Source organism: Sus scrofa, chromosome 3 (genome assembly GCF_054392235.1).
Source record: "Sus scrofa isolate SSC_HxYL_T2T_F1_AM1 chromosome 3, Sscrofa_HxYL_maternal_Yorkshire_Landrace_v2.0, whole genome shotgun sequence".
Lineage (NCBI taxonomy): Eukaryota > Metazoa > Chordata > Mammalia > Artiodactyla > Suidae > Sus > Sus scrofa.
Window position 1 is genome coordinate 45,893,147 of NC_139385.1, and position 18,834 is coordinate 45,911,980.

Sequence of the window (18,834 nt, forward strand, 5' to 3'; positions counted from 1 at the left end):
CTTTTCTAGGCCTGCTCCCACAGCACATGGAGGTTCCCAGGCTGGGGGTCTAATCAGAGCTGCAGCCACCGGCCTACGCCAGAGCCACAGCAACTCGGGATCCGAGCCACATCTGCGGCCTACATCACAGCTCACGGCAAGGCCGGATCCTTAACCCACTGAGCAAGGCCAGGGATCGAACCCGCAACCTCATGGTTCCTAGTCGGATTTGTTAACCACTGAGCCACAACGGGAACTCCACATTTAAGTACTTTTGGTCCTGTGCTAACAAATGCAGCTGAACATCAATGACCAAGTTAATAAGTTCTAACAGTTAAAGTAAACACATGCATCTCTCAACTCTTTCCAGAAGATTCCTAATCAGCTGCCAAGAGTCCCCCTGATGCAGTGAAGTATATATTCAGGAACATCTTAAGACTAGTGTAACCCTCACCAAACCGCAGGAAGCAGCAGCAAATAATACCTCCACATGGTGTGTACTGGGAAATTTCTTTAAAAAGTAACTTTAAGGACATGTCCCCAGTGTGTATTAATTGCGAAAGGCCACCATGAATTTACAATAACTGTTAGCATACGTTTCACTTGATGCCACTCTCGGATGCTGTCAATACTACCCCCGCCATGGAGGAAGGGCACAGGAGACGACCTCACACGGGGCCCCCAAAGGATACAACCACTCTCTGTGCTGTGCCCTCTCCAGAGCACCGATTCTTCAGTTCCCCTTGGGGGCAGCGCACCAACAGAGCACCACACAACACAGCAAAGACCTGTCTCCAGAGCAGCTCTGGGCACAACCCGATGCCAGCTTCCAAAGGCCTGAGAGCTCAGTTTGGCAGTGAGCTGGGGTGGCCCCCACCACTGGCAGGTGGGGCAAAGGCCTTCCCTGAGACACCACGGGGGACAGCTGAGGACCAGAGAGCAGATGAAAACCTGTGGACTCCCGGGAAGGGCTCAGGAGGCCCGGGCCAGGTTCACCTGGCCCCTAGTTGTGCGATATAATCCGTTCCAGAATTCTTCCCCAGGCTCATGAGAAAAGCCCTGTGTCAAACACCCTGCAGTTACTAAGAATGAGTTCGGACTGTGTGTACTCGAGTGGAAAGACCTCAGAGCCCTTTGTGGAAGACGGGACCTGTGTGAACCGCCCGCGGGCGCTGAGGAGGGAAGGGGAGCAGGCTGGGAAAGGCCTTGCCTTCTCTGGGTTATACATTCATGCAAGGCCAAGCTTCTCCCCGGGAGCACGCACTCGTCACATAAGTGGGAAAAAGGAAGAAAAAACTGTGAGAGTACCAGTATTTAATGGAATCCTATCTGAAAGAGATATTTCTGCCACCTTTCTCTTGTGTGACTTCTGCAGATCTCCTCACGGCCCCCTTCCCCAGTGAGTAAGGTAGGATGTGTCGTCCACTTTGCCTGAGTCCTCATCCTCAGGGGGCCGGGCGGCAGCAGGCCAGGCTTCCCCACCTCCGGCACCAGGCTCTTCCACGTGAAGATCCTGCCCTGGGATCCAGCCTAGGAACTGCCTCTTGGCCTCCATCCCTCCCCTGGAAACCTAATTTTAAGTGGTCTCTATTTCAGGAGTCAGGTGTGCCCTTATGGTACAGCAGGTTAAGGATCTGGCATTGTTACTGCAGCAGCTTGGGCCGCTGCTGTGGCGTGGGTTTGATCTCTGGACCAGGAATTTCCACATGCTGCAGACACAGCCCCCAGCCCACCCCCAACCCCCCAAAAAGGATTTCAGGAATGATAAGAAAGACCTGAGAGGAGCAGATGCAATTTGAGACCAAAGGCTGCAGGATTCCCAACAGTGCCAGAAAGGAGCCTCCAGGCTCACAGTGCTTTCCCGGGCATTTCCCTGGCGCAAGGATGACACAAATTTCAGCCAAGGCTTTTCAACATCAGGAATACGTCATCCAGAACAAGAGTTCCTGCTGTGGCTCAGCAGTAACAAACCTGAAAGTATCCATGAGGATGTGGGTTCGACCCCTGGCCTCACTCAGTGGGTTAAGGATCCGGCGTGGCTGTGGCTGTGGTGTAGGCCAGCAGCTGTAGCTCCAATGTGACCCCTAGTCTGGGACCCTCCAAATGCCAGAGTGCAGCCCTAAAAAGGAAAAAAAAAAACAAAACTGAAAGGAGCAAAACTTAACATTCATTAAGATGATGCTGGGAACATGAGTGAGCTATAACATGGCATTTCTTATTTGTATTTTGACATACTTCCTAAATGGAAAAAAGAAAAGGAAACAAATTTCACACGCGGTTTCCTGACAAAGTCCAGGCAAGAAAGACTCATTACTCTGGAGCCCTGCCGGCGTGAGGAGCTGCAGCACACCCTGGGCTCAGCTCAGAGACGACAGAAGCAGATCTGTCCCTTCCAAAGGCACGGACTACTAGAGTTCCCATCGTGGCTCAGCGGTTAGAGAACCCAAATAGTATCCTAGAGGATGCAGGCTCAATCCCTGGCCTCTCAGTGGGTTAAGGGTCCAGCGTTGCCATGAGCTGTGGTGTAGGCCACAGATGCAACTTGGATCCCACATTGCTGTGGCTGTGGTGCAGGCCGGCGGCTATAGCTCTGATTGGACTCCTAGCCTGGGAACCTCCACAAGCCATGGGTGTGGCCCTAAAAAAGAAAGACAAAAAGAAATAAATAACGAAAGAAAGAAAGGCACAGACTATGACTGTGCCCTCCTGGGAGACGGGTGCTCAGGCCTTCCTGAGCCTGCAGCAAGCCCCTGGCCTGGCCACAGCCACATGGGGCCTCCAACTCAGCAGAGGGCGGCTTTGAACATGCATCTCTTTGCTTGAGAAGGAAAAATACCACAAGACAGGCAGAACTCTCTCAGATAACAGAGAGCTACCTGAGTGTGATTCAAGAGTGCTGATGATATTCCTGTTCATGAAACGAAGAACACAAAAATCTGGAGGTGGGCAGGTCTTGGGCTACGACTCTGGAAAATGTCTGTTTTATATGCTTTTTTAAAAATAACTGAGACACCCAGATGGATGTTAACTCTAATCCCCTGTGACTCAGTTTACGGGACGAAAAGGACAAAGAAACTATGAGACTTAGAGGACACTTCCCCCTCCAGGACCCTACTGGATAAGGACTGATACCGGTAACTGAATAAGGCCAACGGGAGACCACATCTCGCTGGACCTCACATTGGCACCCACCCCCAACTTTAAGGAATAAAAATCCCTACAGGACAATAGAGACAGGGGGCTCTTCTCCCCTCTCCCAGTAACCCTGGGAGCTATCTGCTTTCCTTTAATAAAAACTTTGCTTGCTTACTGAAAATAAATAAATAAATAAAAATAAAAACAACTGAGAAATAATAAAGATTGTTAAATGTTCCCCCCAAACTATGAAGAGATACTGACACCAATACTAACCTGCAATCTCAGTAACAAAAAACCTTCCCAGGGTCTGCTAAGGGGTCATGAGGACATGAAATATAACTTGCTGGCGCCTGGTTACAACAAAATTTAACTGCTTTTTTAAAAAATTAAAAATAGGGAGTTCCTGTTGTGGCACAGCAGTAACGAACCCAACTAATATCCATGAGGCTGCAGGTTTGATTCTTGGCCTTGCTCAGTGGTTTAAGGATCTGGTGTTGCTGTGAGCTGCAGTGTAGGTCACAGACACGGCTCAGATCCGACATTACTTTGGCTGCGGTGTAGGCCGGCAGCAGTAGCTCTGATTAGACCCCTAGCATGACCCCCTTCCACATGCCTTGGGTGTGGTCGTAAAAAGATAGATTGATAGATAGACAGACAGACAGATTGACTAAATAAGGAGTTCCCACTGTGATGCAATAAGATCAATGGCAGCTCTGCAGCACCAATACACAGGTTCGATCCCGGACCCTGGCACATTGGGTTAAAGGATCCAGGGCTGCCAAAGCTGCAACACCGGTCAAAACTGCAGCTTAGATCTGATCCCTGGCCCAGGAACTCCACATGCTGTGGGGAGGCCAAAAAATGAAAGAAGAAAGATCAAGAAATGCCTTTTAGGAGTTCCCATCATGGCTCAGTGGTTAACGAATCCGACTAGGAACCATGAGGTTGTGGGTTTGATCCCTGGCCTCGCTCAGCAGGTTAAGGATCCGGCGTTGCCATGAGCTGTGGTGTAGCTCACAGGTGAGGCTCAGATCCCGGGTTGCTGTGGCTGTGGTGTAGGCTGGTGGCTACAGCTCTGATTGGACCCCAAGCCTGGGAACCTCCATATGCCTTGGGAAGTGGCCCTAGAAAAGGCAAAAAGACCAAAAAAAAAAAAAAAGGAGAAGAAAGAAAAAAAAAGAAAGAAAGAAATAATGCCTTTTAAAGCTTTCACCTACAAAACTACGGCGTAGATATTTTAAGCACGTGATCTGCCTGGTAACAGCCAACCCCAAGCCACCTTCACAACGGGAGAGGAACCCTGAGGCGCCTGAGCCCCTCGTCTGGGGAAGACCACCACCGAACCGAGTCTCCCAGCTCTGCGTCTGGAGAAAGGCCCGTGTTCCCAAGGAAAACCCCCTCATTCAACCAACAGCAGCAGCAGGTACTCACTGTTGAAAAAGAGCCTTCGCCAAGGATCTTCCCAAATTTAAAGTCTTCCGGCCGTTTCTTCCGAGGCTGCGGCGGCGGCTGTGCGGCGTGCTGCAGCGAGCGTGTGTTTGGCCGGGCTTCGGCCGCGGTGCTGTCCATGGTGGGACCCTGCCTGCTACCACCGCTGGGAACGCCAGGGGCCGCGCTGGACTCCGTCTGGGTCCTCACCATTGATGGGGACGGGCAGGAACACAACACCACGCTGGACTGAACCGGAGCGGCGTCATACTGGGGACACAGAGAAGGAGAGGGAGACGGCGCGTGGCTCACTCGCGCTAAACTTCGTGAACAAAGCACTGGCGCCGAGGACACACCGCCGATACTGGGCAGGCCGTCGCCACTCCGCCGCGCAGTCGGGGCGGCTGCCCTCCTCTCCAAGTCCCTGCCCTGCTCAGCTCCCACCTGCCGGGTCCTGGGCGCCCATGGACCCTGCCCCGCTGCACCCATCTGCCCTCGCCCCCGTCCTCCACCTCCAACACGACTCCCAGCCCGGCCACGGCCAGCTGGCCTTCCCATCTCACGGCCTGGCCTAGACATCCTCTGGGACCAAGCCCTGTCCACAGAGAAAGCTGGTCCAAACATGGTGACCTCGGGGTCTCCCACTGCAGAACCCCTCACCCCGCTCCCTCCCCCACACCAGATACAGGTAGGACACACAGAAGGTACTCAGGGTTTGAGCCGAGTGGCTTAAGACCGATCCACAACTAGACGGAAGCTTAACCTAGAGGTCCTGGAACACAGAAGTCTAACCACATGGGAAGGAGCGTCCAAAATCTGTCGGCTACACACAAAAGTTAATAGTTGATAAAGAAAAAAAAAAAAGTTGCTCAAAAAGGACAGTAGTGGATAACTGCTTAACAATGTGAAAAACAACTCATTTAGAGCCAAACTGCTCACTACACACTAAGGTTACCTCCAAATCAGGTTCTTTGTTTTTTTGGTCTTTTGTCTTTTTAGGGCCACAACCACGACATATGGAGGTTCCCAGGTTAGGGGTCGAATCAGAGCTGTAGCTGTTGGCCTATGCCACAGCCACAGCAACGCCAGATCCTTGACCCAGGCCAGGGATCAAACCGGCAACCTCATGGATACTAAGATTCATTAACAACTGAGCCACGACAAGAACTCCCAAAATCAACTTTTTTAATTACATGTTTTTTAGTTATTTAAACAAATTCAAAAATCTAACTAATTTTAAAAAATTTTCAATGCAACCCCTATTAAAAGAAGCTGGCTTCCTTGCAGAAATGGACAAAATGATCCTAAAATTCACATGGAAACTCAAGGAACCCAGAAGAGCCAAAAAAATCTCAAAAAAGAAGCAAACTGAAGAACTCTCACTACTTGATTTCCAAATTTATCACAAAGCTACAGTGATCAAGACAGTGTTGGAGTTCCCATCGTGGCGCAGCGGAAACAAACCCGACTAGGAACCATGAGGTTGCGGGTTCAATCCCTGGCCTTGCTCAGTGGATTAAGGATCCAGCATTGCCATGAGCTGTGGGGTAGGTCGCAGACGTGGCTTAGATCTGGTGTTGCTGTGTCGTGGTGTCGGCCAGCAGCAACAGCTCTGATTGGACCCCTAGCATGGGAACCTCCATATGCCTCAGCTGCGGCCCTAAAAAGGACAAAAGACCAAAAAAAAAAAAAAAAAAAAGGCGCCAGAGTTCCCTGGTGACTCAGCGCATTACTAAGGATCTGGCATTGCCACTGCTGTGGCTCCAGCTCCATCTGTGGCCCAGTACTTCCACATGCCGCAGGCACAGCCGAGAAAAAACCCAGAGTGGTACTGGTATCAGGACAGACACATGGATGAATGGAGCAGAGTCCAGAAACAAACACGTATGTCCATGGCCAATTTACTTTTGACAAGGGTGCCAAGGCCCTTCAATGTCAAAAGGTGGTCTTTTCAACAAATGCTAGAGCTCCCATTGAGGCTCAGTGGGTTAAGAACCTGACTAGTATCCATGAGGATGCAGGTTAGATCCCTGGCCTCGCTCGGTGGGTTAAGGATCCAGCGTTGCCGTGAGCTGTGGGGTAGGTCGCAGACGCAGCTTAGATCTGGTGTTGCTGTGGCTGTGGTGTCGGCTGGCAGCTCCAGCTCCGATTTAACCCCTAGCCTGGGAACTACCATAGGCTGAACTTGGGGCCCTTAAAAAAATTTTTTTTAAATTGGTGCTGGGACAACTGGATGTCTACATGCAGAAGAATGAAGGCGGATGCCTTTCCGGCATCAAAATTTAACTCCAATGGAGCAAAGAGCTCTACAAGTAAGGACTAAAACTATAAAACCATTAGAAGATGAGTTCCCATCATGGCGCAGCAGTTAACAAACCCGACTAGAATCCATGAGGACGTGGGTTTGATCCCTGGCCTCACTGAGTGGGTTAAGGATCCAGCGTTGCTGTGAGCTGGGGTGTAGGCCGGCAGCTGCAGCTCCAATTGGACCCCTAGCCTGGGAACCTCCATATGTTGTGTGTGGCCCTAAAAAGACAAAGCAAACAAACGGGGGGAAAAACAAAAAAACAAAAAAAACCTTGGAAGAAAACATAGTAAATTTTTATGCTCTTGGCCAATGGTTTCTTTCTTTTTTTTTTTTTTTTTGTCTTTTTTTTTTGCCATTTCTCGGGCCGCTCCCACGGCATATGGAGGTTCCCAGGCTAGGGGTTGAATCGGAGCTGTAGCCACTGGCCTACACCAGGGCCACAGCAACGTGGGATCCGAGCCGCGTCTGCAACCTACACCACAGCTCACGGCAACACCGGATCCTTAACCCACTGAGCAAGGCCAGGGATGGAACCCGAAACCTCATGGTTCCTAGTCGGATTCATTAACCACTGCGCCACGACAGGAACTCCGGCCAATGGTTTCTTGACATGAAACCAAAAGCACGGGAACAACAACAACAGACCAAAGGGACTTCATCAAATTTAAACTTTCATGCTTCAAAGACAACACCAGGAAAGTGAAAGGACAACCCAAAGAAGGGGAGAGAATATCTGCCAATCATGTATCGGATAAGGCGCTGGATCAAGACTACATCAAACATTCTTACAGCTCAATCTAGAAAAAACAACAATTAAGAAACGGGCAACAGATCTGAATAAACATTTCTCCAAAAAAGACTTGCAAATGGCCAGTAAGCACATAAAAAAATGTTCAACATCAATGGTTACCATGGAAATGCAAATCAAAGCTACAGGAAGGTTCTATTTCACACACGCTAGGATGGCTAAAATTAGAAATACAGATACGTACTGATGGAGCCGTAGAGGAACTGGAACCCTCTGCACTGCTGGCAGGAGGAATGCCAAGCAGTGCAACCCCTTTGGAAAACATGATAGTTCCTCAAAAGGAAACAGCTTCCATGCAACACAGCAAAATTTCACTCCTAGACACATCCCCAAGAGAACTGAAAACATGCGTCCCCACAAATCTTGTAGAAGAACGTTCCCAATGGCACTGTTCACAGCAGCCAAAAGGTGGAAACAACGCAAATGACCATCAGTGGATAAATAAACGAAGCGCGGTCTCGCTGTGAAACTGAATACTCAGCCATAAAAAGGAAGTACTGACACATTTTACAAAACAGACAAACATGGAAACAAAAGCCACATAGTGTATGATTCCACTTATATGAAATGCCCAGAATGGGCAAATCCATAGAGAAAGAGGGATGCGTGGTTGTCAGAGGCTGGAGGGAGAGAATGAGGGAGGCGACGGCTAATGGGTTGGGGTTTCTTTTTGGAATGATGAGGACGCCCTGGATTGGATGGTGGGGATGCATAACCTTGTGAATACACTAAAAACCACGCAAACTCCTGAATCGCACGCTTTACTTAGATGATTTGCGTGGTATATGAATGACATCTCAGTGAGATGGTATAAAAATAGCTGTATCACATGACTCCATTAATTTTTTTTTTTTTTTTTTTTGCTATTTCTTGGACCACTCCCGCTGCATATGGAGGTTCCCAGGCTAGGGGTTGAATCGGAGCTGTAGCCACTGGCCTACACCAGAGCCACAGCAACGCGGGATCCGAGCCGCGTCTGCAATCTACACCACAGCTCATGGTAATGCCGGATCGTTAACCCACTGAGCAAGGGCAGGGACCGAACCCGCAACCTCATGGTTCCTAGTTGGATTCGCTAACCACTGTGCCACGACGGGAACTCCTCCATTAATTTATATATAAAATCTCATTCAAAAAAATAAATTAAGACTTTTTTTTAACAAAAAAAAAAATGGAGGCGTTCCCGTCGTGGCGCAGTGGTTAATGAATCCGACTAGGAACCATGAGGTTGCGGGTTCGATCCCTGCCCTTGCTCAGTGGGTTAATGATCCGGCATTACCATGAGCTGTGGTGTAGGCTGCAGACGCGGCTCGGATCCTGCGTTGCTGTGGCTCTGGCGTAGGCCGGCGGCTACAGCTCCGATTCGACCCCTAGCCTGGGAACCTCCATATGCTGTGGGAGCGGCCCAAGAAATGGCAAAAAGACCCCCCCAAAAAAAAAAAAAAAGGACAAAGGATAGGTACCAAAAAAAGTGAAGTAGGGAGTTCCCACCATGGCTCAGCCGTAACAATCTGACCAGTATCCATGAAGATGAGGATTCGAGCCCTGGCCTTGCTCAGTGGGTTAAGGATCCTGTGTTGCCGTGAGCTGTGGTGTAGGTCACAGACAAGGTTCAGATCCAACGTTGCTGTGGTGTAGGCTGGCAGCTACAGCTCTGGTTTGACCCTTAGCCTGGGAACTTCCGTACGCAGCCCTAAAAAAAAAAAAAAAAACAAACTCAGGTAACTAAGAGATGTTAACGTTTGTAGTATTCAAAGCCAAGTTAAAGCATCAGATACAGCTGCACATTTGAAAGATGTGGGAAGGCTGGGGATGAATAGGTAAAAATATTAATTATGTTTACAATATGCAGAGACACCAAATGCTGGCCAAACTATGATCAAACAAGTATACCCATACAACTGCGGCTGGCACCATAAACCTGTGTTGCTGTTAAAATGTTCTCGGAGAGCGATTTGGTAATTTGTCAACAAAGTGATGATAAAATAGTTGTCAGTGAGATACATGAAAGTACCAAAGAGAGGCAGGCAGAAATACAGTTAAAAATTTAGGAGTTGCCTCATGGCTCAGGGGGTTAGGTTTCTAGTCTTGTCCACTGCTGTGGCTCGGGTTTGATCCACGGCCCAGAAACTTCCACATGCCTCGGACATGCCAAAAAATATTTCAGATGGGCATTAAGAAAGGGTCTTTAGGCGTTGCCATGGTGGCTCAGCAGTTAACAAACCTGACTTGATTCATGAGGATGCAGGTTCAACCCCTGGCCTCACTCAGTGGGTTAAGGATCTGGCGTTGCCGTGAGCTGTGGTCTAGACTGCAGAAGCAGCTTGGATCTGGCGTTGCTGTGGCTGTGGTGTAGGCCAGCAGCTGTAGCTCCAACTGGACCCCTAGCCTGGGAACCTCCATATGCCTCGGGTGTGGCCCTAAAAAGCAAAAAAAAAAAAAAGAAAGAAAGAAAGAAAGGCCCTTCAGATACTATCCAAGTTAAACCAGAAACACATAAAAGTTGTGCCCATAACAAAAAAAAAAAAAAAGACCTCTTTTCTAATCTGAGCCTCGAGTGTTTCCACAGTGACATCATGAGCCTATTCATCACCAGACGTTGTAGACTAACATGAAAGGAACTTGAAGCACCCAGATGTCTCTTTTTTTCTTTTTCTTTTTTTCTTTTTAGGGCTGTACCCACAAGTGTGGCTGGCATATGAAGTTCCCATTTTATCAAATCGGAGCTGCAGCTGCAGGCCTATGTCACAGCCACAGCAACATAGGATACGAGCCACATCTGCAACCTACACCACAGCTTGCAGCAATGCCAGATCCGTCACCACTGAGCCAAGGTCAGGGATTGAATCGTCATCCTCATGGATACTAGTCAGGTTCTTATCCACTGAGCCACAATGGGAACTTCCAGATCTGCTTCTAATACTACTCGCCATTAAAAGAGCCGAGGAGAGCACCTGATTCCACATCTTGGAACGGGAAAAAGACGTGGGCCTGAATTTCCTGGCTACACTTTTTGTTTTTGCTTTTTAGGGCCACACCCTTGGCATAAGGAGGTTCCCAGGTTAGGGGTTGAAATGGAGCTACAGCTGCCGGCCTATACCACAGCCACAGCCACATCAGATCTAGCCGTGTCTGCAACCTACATCATGGCTCACAGCAACGCCAGCTCCCTAACCCACTGGGTGAGGCCAGGGATCAAACTCGCAACCTCATGGTTCCCAGTCGGATTTGTTTCCACTGTGCCACAAGGGGAACTCCCTTGCTATACCTTCTGTGTGTCTTTTTAGGGCTGAACCCACCAAAGCATATGGAGGTTCCCAGGCTAGGGGTCGAATCAGACCCATAGCTGCTGGCCTACACCATAGCCACAGCAATACAGGATCTGAGCCACACTGGCGGCCTACACCACACCTCACAACACCGGATCCTTAACCCACTGAGCCAAGACAGAGATGGAACCCTCATGGATCCTAGTCGGCTTCATTAATGCTGAGCCACAAGGGGAACTCTCCTTGCTACGCTTTTGACAGAGGCCATCACGACTGTCTGTGCCAGAAGTAAAAGGCAGTGAAGCTGGCCTGTGAAACTTAAGTACAGCAATTAGAATAAGCTGAAACTGAGAAAAAATCACGAGTCTGCAACAACACACACAAGTGATAAAAAAAAAAAAAAAAGTATATTAATATGGTAACACAAAAGCAGATTAAAGACAAGTGAACTCTTAATTTTATTTATTTATTTAATTTTTGTCTTTTGTCCTTTTAGGGCCGCAATCACAGCATATGGAGATTCCCAGACTAGGGGTCAAATTAGAGCTACCGGCCTACACCACAGCCACAGCAACGTGGGATCCAAGCCACTTCTTCGACCTACACCAGAGCTCACGGCAACCCCATCCTTAAGCCACTGAGCAAGGCCAGGGATCGAACCCCCAGCTTCATGGATGCTGGTCAGGCTCGTTAACCACTGAGCCATGACAGACACTCCTGAACTCTTCGTTTGATAAATTTATATCTTATACTGCACATACATTTGTTCATAAGACAGACGTAGAGCTTCTCTCTCCATTAAAATATGGAAGGGAAGCAGAGAACCACAAAGAAGCCAGCGTCGTATAGAAAGTGCACTGAGAAAAGAGGCAAGACTGTTGGTACAGACGAGCACACAGTAACCAGTGGTCTACAGGCACAAGAGAAAAGCTGACAGAGTCAGAGATGCTCATCTTGAGATGCACCAAACAAGTGAAAAACAGATCTAGACAGAACATCCTGTGACCCAAACATGATGAGCAGGAAGGTGGAGAAGTGAGGCAGCAGATGGCAAGAAGAGACAGGAGAAAGTTCTCCTGCGGCGCAGCGGGTTAAGGATTCGGTGTTGCTGCAGCTGGGGCACAGGTCACAACTGTGGCTTGGCTTTGATTCCTGGCCCAGAAACTTGCACATGCCGAGGGTGTGGCCAAAATAAAGTAGGAATTAAAGAACAGACAGGATCTGGGACAGTCCCCCAAAATTCTGCATACACCTCGGCTCCACATGGCAGGCCAGCTCAGGGAAGGGTTACTCCAGAAGCCACACTGCATGCCAGCTCCCAACCAAGGAGCCACCACCGAGTGCAGGGCTGCACAGCTTGGGGGAGGCAGGCTTCTTGTACTTATGGGTCTGCCAAGATCATTATCACTTCAGGCAAGGCACACAAATAGGAAGGAATTAATCAAAAGTACAGTATAAAGGAAATACTAGGAGAATATGACTAACTGGCTTTGGAAAAAATATCTAAGAGAATCTGTTTTTAAATGTGACCGGCAGTACAGGCTCTCTAGCTGGAATGGGAGCCTCCGGAGCACCCTTTTTAAACTGAAAACTGCTTGTTTGCTCGAAGCTCTACGGCTGGGCAATAAGTCAAGTGCGCCCGAGGCATTTCATAGACACTCCATCTCACGCGAGGCACCAAGGGTTGGACTAAGCTCTGGGGTTCAGTCAGTCAGTACCCTAATGATGTGTCCCTATAAACAAAGCATACAATCTCAACAGAATTAGACTCAAATTCAGTAACTTCCCTCAGGAATGAGCAGGAATTTCCATCCCCTTGAGGACAGTGGTAAGTGATAAGGACACAGTCACAGGCTAAGGTCCATCAAGAACTGAGATAAGGGAGTTCCCGTTGTGGCTCAGCAGTTAACGAACCCGACTGGTACCCACGAGGATGCAGGTTCCATCCCTGGCCTCACTCAGTGGGTCAGGGATCTGGCGTTGCTGTGAGCTATGGCGTAAGTCGCAGACGCGGCTCAGATCCCAAGTTGCTGTGGCTGTGGCTGAGGAACCTCCATATGCCATGGGTGTGGCCCTAAAAAATAAAAAACAAACAAACAAACAAACACCCACCAAAAAAAAAAGAACCGAGCTAAGGGGAGTTCCTTGGAGGCTCAGCAAGTTAAGGATCCGGCATTGTCACTGCTGTGGTTCTGTTGGCTGCTATGGCATGGGTTCAATCTCTGGCCAGGGAACTTCTGTGTCCTGAGGGCACAGCCAAAAAAGAAGCCAGATAGGCCTGGACTGTCGATACCAGGCAGGCCCGCTGCGCTATGACAGAGGGAGCACACAGGGTTCCCGGACACACCAAAGGGTTGTCGCCGCTTGTGCCTCCAGGATCATCCCGCGGGCAGACCTGCAGCCTCAGGCCTGTGAAGTGGTAGGACTGCGACCTAAAGGAACACACATGAGAGACAGGAGGCAGGAAGAGCCAGCACTTCACACGGCGTGGTCCCAGGCACTGGAGCAAACCGGCCTGGTCACAAGCCCATCACGGCCCAATGGGCTCTGTCTCTGTGATGCCCCACTCCCGCCGTACCTGTCCCAGCACGTATGTAAATCACATCGGGTGTGGGCCGGTTTACAGGCCTCATCTGAGCTCACCTCTGTGCCCAGCCACCTGCCAAGCAAGGTTCAAGGAAGCGATGGAAAAGGTGCTCAGGACAGTGGCAAATGTTGTCATTCCCCGCCCCCCGCCCCGCCCGCCGGCCACCCCAAGGTATGTGGGCTTCCCAGGCCAAGGAGAGTGGACTCCACTGCAGATGCAGCAACACGAGATCGTTTAACCCACTGCGCTGGGCCAGGGATCAAGCCTGCAATCCCACTGCACCACAGACGGAACTCCAGTGGCAAATGCTGCTTTTAATTCAAAACTTACAAGTGAACTAATGAGTAAAATCTCAAACATGACATTTTTAAATAACGAACTATAGCAAGACGATCCATGGATCTGGAAAAACGTAACTGCACATAGACTTGCTTCTGGACCCACTGACAGTTCCAGCAAAGGCACCAACCTATCTGTCACACGGAGGTTTCTGGGAGGCGAGGGACAGCCCACTCCTCTTCACAGAGGACAGAAGCTCAGCTCTAGGAGGGGACGCGCCGTAAGTGATTTCCAAGGGCAGTGGGGACCAGCTGTGATGGCCGAGGAGGCAGGCACTGCAGGCAGCAGCTGTCCGCATCCACAGGAAGCAGGGCGGTGCTGAAGACGTCCGTGTGCCAAGAGCCATCAAAGTGGCGACTCCAGAGACGGGTGACCCTGACACAGACACCCTGGGAAGGCCTGATACGCGAGGATGCTTACACTGGCTTTAGGACCATTTCCCGGGGAGAGCTGTCCTCAGCTCAAACTTCCTGAATGCAGTTAACTGAACAAGTGTCCGGCCCATGAAGAGTGGCCCCAAAGACGACGACAGGTAAATCCAATAAAAGTGATTTCTACAAGCACGTTTCTGAGCGCTTTCTTTCCTTTTCATCAAGGCAGTTTCAATGGTTCGAACAAAAAAGACCTTCGAACAGGTCCTCAAAGGAGGACACTGCCTCTCAGAAAACAGGGCTTTGTTCTTGACCGCGACTGGGCTGACCCTACACACAGGCACCAAACAGGGGACGGCCCTCTGCACACCTCTGCCCACTTCCGAGCTCGGCAATGGACACCTGGAACTCCACCACGAGGCCCGCTGAAAACCAGCAGGCTGTCTCCACAGAGCTGGACCTGACCCCAGATCCATGACCCCGAGCCCGGCGCTGCCAAGGGAGGAGATGGAGCACGGTTCATATCCCCCCTGCCATCGCCCACGGTGGCGCCACGGAAGATGCTCAGGCCACCTGTATACTTCGCAGAGCCAGTCACAGGGTAAAGGTCTGAGCCCAGGATTTCCCACCTGTAAACACTAAATGTTCCTGAAGGCACTCTGACCTTTACAAGATGCCTGGCAAGTGCCCACAACCCCAAAGAGAGGGCTGCAGGCCGGTGCTGATAAGCCTCTCCTTTAAAGGACAAGCTGCTTCAGGATAAATCGACATAAACTAGGGAGTCGTCCTTCTTGCTGTAGCTGGCTGAGACATGTCAGCATGCTCCGGACCAGAGCAGACGTTCTGGAGCCTGAGCTAAACCGTGCCTGCTTCAGTCCGGCGGGCACGGAAGTAGACGGCTTGGCACAGCCAGAGGAGGGAAAGTGGGCGAGCTCTGAGACGTGGAGGGTGGGAAGCTGACCCTGGGGCCAGGCTGAGACGGGGCAGGGAGGCTGCGTGTGTCACACACTCACTCACACACACACACACACACGGCTGCTGGCCTCACCCGGAGTCCCACCGCCATCCCTGCACCTTACGGCTCCCCAGGAACCTCAACCGCCCGCACTGCAGGCACGTTTCTGCTGTTTGCCACAGCTTACAGCACATCCTGCAACTCAGGGCACAGAGTCCTGGGGGGTCAGGGGGAGTTCTGAGTCCTTTCATTCACCCCACACAGACAACTCAGAGGTGGAGTGACCTCTGTAAAGTCACATCCCAGTCTCCAAAGCCACGCTTTTCTGTTATTTCATAGAAGTACGTGGACTCATTTTGGTATCAGTGTTTTTTTTGGTTTTTTTTGTTTTTTTGTCTTTTCCAGGGCTGCTCCCGTGGCACATGAAGTTACCAGGCTAGGGGTCAAATCGGAGCTGCAGCCACTGGCCTACGCCACAGCCACAGCCACGCAGGATCCGAGCCACATCTGCGACCTACACCACAGCTCACAGCAACGCGGGATCCTCAACCCACTGAGCAAGGCCAGGGATCAAACCCACAACCTCATGGTTCCTAGTTGGATTTGTTAACCACTGCGCCACGACGGGAACTCCGCATAAATGTTTCTTAAAGGAGGTCAATTAACTACATTATTAACCCAGTTACTCAGCAAACATGGCCACTGTGCTAGTGCAGGTGCGGGGACTTGGGTGTAAGGCAGACATGGTCCCTACATCCTAATGGGGTGACAGGTCCAACATCACTTACAGAACTGCCTGATTAAAGCTGTGAGGGAGGCGTTCCCATCGTGGCTCAGTGGTAATGAATCCAACTAGTATCCATGAGGACGGACCCTGGCCCCACTCAGTGGGTTAAGGATCGGTGTTGCTGTGAGCTGTGGTGTAGGTCACAGATGCAGTTTGGATCTGGTGTTGCTGTGGCTGCAGTGTAGGCCAATTCGACCCCGAGCCTGGGAACTTTCACATGCTGCGGAAAGGAAAGGAAAGGAAAGGAAAGGAAAGGAAAGGAAAGGAAAGGAAAGGAAAGGAATGGAAAGGAAAGGAAAGGAAAAAGGCTGTGGGGTAGCGCGGGCAGAGACGGATGAGTGCTGCGGTACAGGGCAGACCCCAGACTGCAGCGGGCCGGAGCCAGTGGTCCCAGGAGGGGCTGGGTGGTCAGGAGGCGGCAGCAAGTCCAAGGGAGGGTGCTGGCGGCTCGGATGCCCTTCGATGGAGGGAGGGAGAGAGGGAGGGAAAGAGTCACAGAAAGTGAAAGGTAATCATAGCGAATCAGGCACCCCGCATTTTAAAGTTTCACTTTCCCCTAACGTTTCAGATTCGAAATTCAGCTTCGGCAGTCTGTATGAGTCAGAAAGCAAAATCAGTCATTCTGAAATCAACATCCAAGTACACTGTACAAAGAACTCTGGATTTCTGAACCGGCACTAACAGATGAGGTAACACACAGACACACACACAGAGCTGCTTTTCCACCACATGCTTTAGGAGACATGGCAGAGCCACGAGCACGTCACAGCAGCTTCAGGGATTCAAGGTAAAGGCAGGGCCCTCAGGACCATACTGCTTTACCCACTCCATCAGTAAGTACTCACTGAGCACCTACAATGTGCCACACACTTTCTTAGCACTGGAGATACAGCAAAGAACAAAACTGAGCCCATGCCCTGGAGAAGCCCACATCTTAGTGGGGGCCGAGAGACCCCAAAGACAAAAACCAGGTAAAATTCAGTGTGTCAAATGGTGACAAATTACTGTGAGAAAAATGCGAGAGCAAAGGAAGACAGGAGCATGTGGATGGGGCGGTGCCCACTTAAAACATCTCAGAGAGGCCCTGCTGAGAAGGTGACAACCGAGGAGGTGGGGAAAGCCGTAAAAACTTGGGAAAGCCTTCCCAGGAGAGGACTGGGCAGTGCCAGGCCTGGAGGCAGGAGCAGCTCTCAACTCACAATAGTCCAGCTTGGCCCTCAGGAGGGGCTACTTCTCAACAGAACCTCTGGATGCCAGGCAGGACCTCAGGGTCCCAGAATACTCCACCTAGGGTCACTTCCAGCACCCTCCGGGCACCTCAAACCCCAAGGGTGGGAGCCTGAGAAATCGGGCTTCCAAAAGAGTCGAGGTGCCTCCTGAACCAGAGCTGTACTGTCCCACATCAGACATCAGACATGGGCTGGAAGATGCTGGCCACCAGACCACTGCTGCTCTGCAAGGGTCCCTCAGCATCCTCTCCGCTCCAGCGTTATGGGCAGGATGACACAGCAGTGCAGGATCCGAGCCACGTCTGCGACCTACACCACAGCTCACACCAACGCCAGATTCTTAACCCACTGAGCAAGGCCAGGGATGGAACCTGCAACCTCATGGTTCCTAGTCGGATTCGTTTCCTCTATGACACGACGGGAACTCCCCCTTTAAAGCATTTTTAAAGCATCAATTGTAAAATGAACAGCCTAAGAGAAAAAGCCCTCTTCCAGTGTATAAATACCAAAAGTTTATTTGTATTATAGCACTTAATCTAAAGGACTAATTTTTTTTTCAACAATTTGATGTGGTCATTAAGCTGCCTGATCAGCACTCGGAGAGGGTGGAAGTGATCTGGAGGACACTCAGTGCCTGGTGGCCCTGGGGCAGGGGGCAGACAGGCTCCCAAGGAGCTCCTTCCACCCCTTGGCCCTGCCGAGGCAAGCACCCTGAGTGCCCAGGCAACCCAAGGCCTTCGAGTGAGTCACTCTCTCCCAGCAGAGCCCAATCAGCTTGCCACCCACGGAGTGTCCCAAAATGCTGGTAAGTAAATACTTGTGGTTACTGAACAGCTTCTGAAATTTAAATCTCTGAAAAAATTTAAAGCAACAATACCCTAGGAATACGTGTCCCCCATCCTTGTCCTAATAAAGTGGAGCTGGTCACACGTTCTCAAGAACATGGCTCTCTGCCCAGTCCTGCAGGCCCCGTGTCACCACAATCACAACTGCTGGCCTTTCCTACACACATCTGGGGGCCCCCCCAAATCCAAGTACCCCACACTTAAGGAAAGCCGGGAGCTGCAGCCTGCCTCGCCGGGAGCTTCACCCCCATGGCCGCAGCCCACACTGGCCAGGCCGGGCCCCTTCGGTGCTCCTCTCTCCTACCTGCTGTGCGGCTGTCTGAACAAGCTCTGTAATGACAGCAAGCGGGAGATGTGCCCGGGGCAGGGCTCTGCTGAGAACCGGGAAGGACGGCTGTTCTCAAGGACCGCAGCTGGGAGTGGCGGCGCCATCAACGTCCAGCGCCTGTGATGTCTCTGGACCAGGGCCGCACACGCCCTCAAAGCCCCCCAACAGCAATCTCCTTCAACCTGTCACCGTGTCATGGTGAATGCGAGAGCAGGAGTGCCACCTGTGTGGCACCCCACCTCTTCAGAGCAGGCACAGGGAGCTTCACTAAGGACCACAACACTTTCTGCAAGAGCATCTCTGACCAAGTTTTCCACAGCTGACTTCCATATGAACTTCCAAAACTACTGTCCATAAACTGAGCATTTTCGATAGACTTCAACAGGTTTCACGCCAGTATGTACGCAAGACCTTAAGATTTTCGACTTCTTTGACTTCTGGCGTACAGGAGCTCAGCAGTCTC

General features: G+C 50.7%; 1 protein-coding gene across 5 annotated transcripts in view; it reads right to left on the minus strand.

Annotated features, from left to right (window-relative positions):
* The window catches only part of PDPK1 (3-phosphoinositide dependent protein kinase 1), an 85,620-nt gene that overhangs the window by 43,527 nt on the left and 23,259 nt on the right, over positions 1–18,834 (minus strand). For 4 of the 5 annotated variants that reach the window (XM_085018051.1, XM_085018050.1, XM_021086751.2 and 1 more), the window contains one exon: positions 4,549–4,815. In XM_085018051.1, coding sequence (XP_084874177.1) covers positions 4,549–4,758 — 210 coding nt within the window. In that variant the 5' untranslated portion in view covers positions 4,759–4,815. Of the gene's footprint in view, positions 1–4,548; positions 4,928–5,326; positions 5,347–18,834 lie in introns of those variants that run through there. The other variant, XM_085018052.1, reaches the window with a different exon arrangement.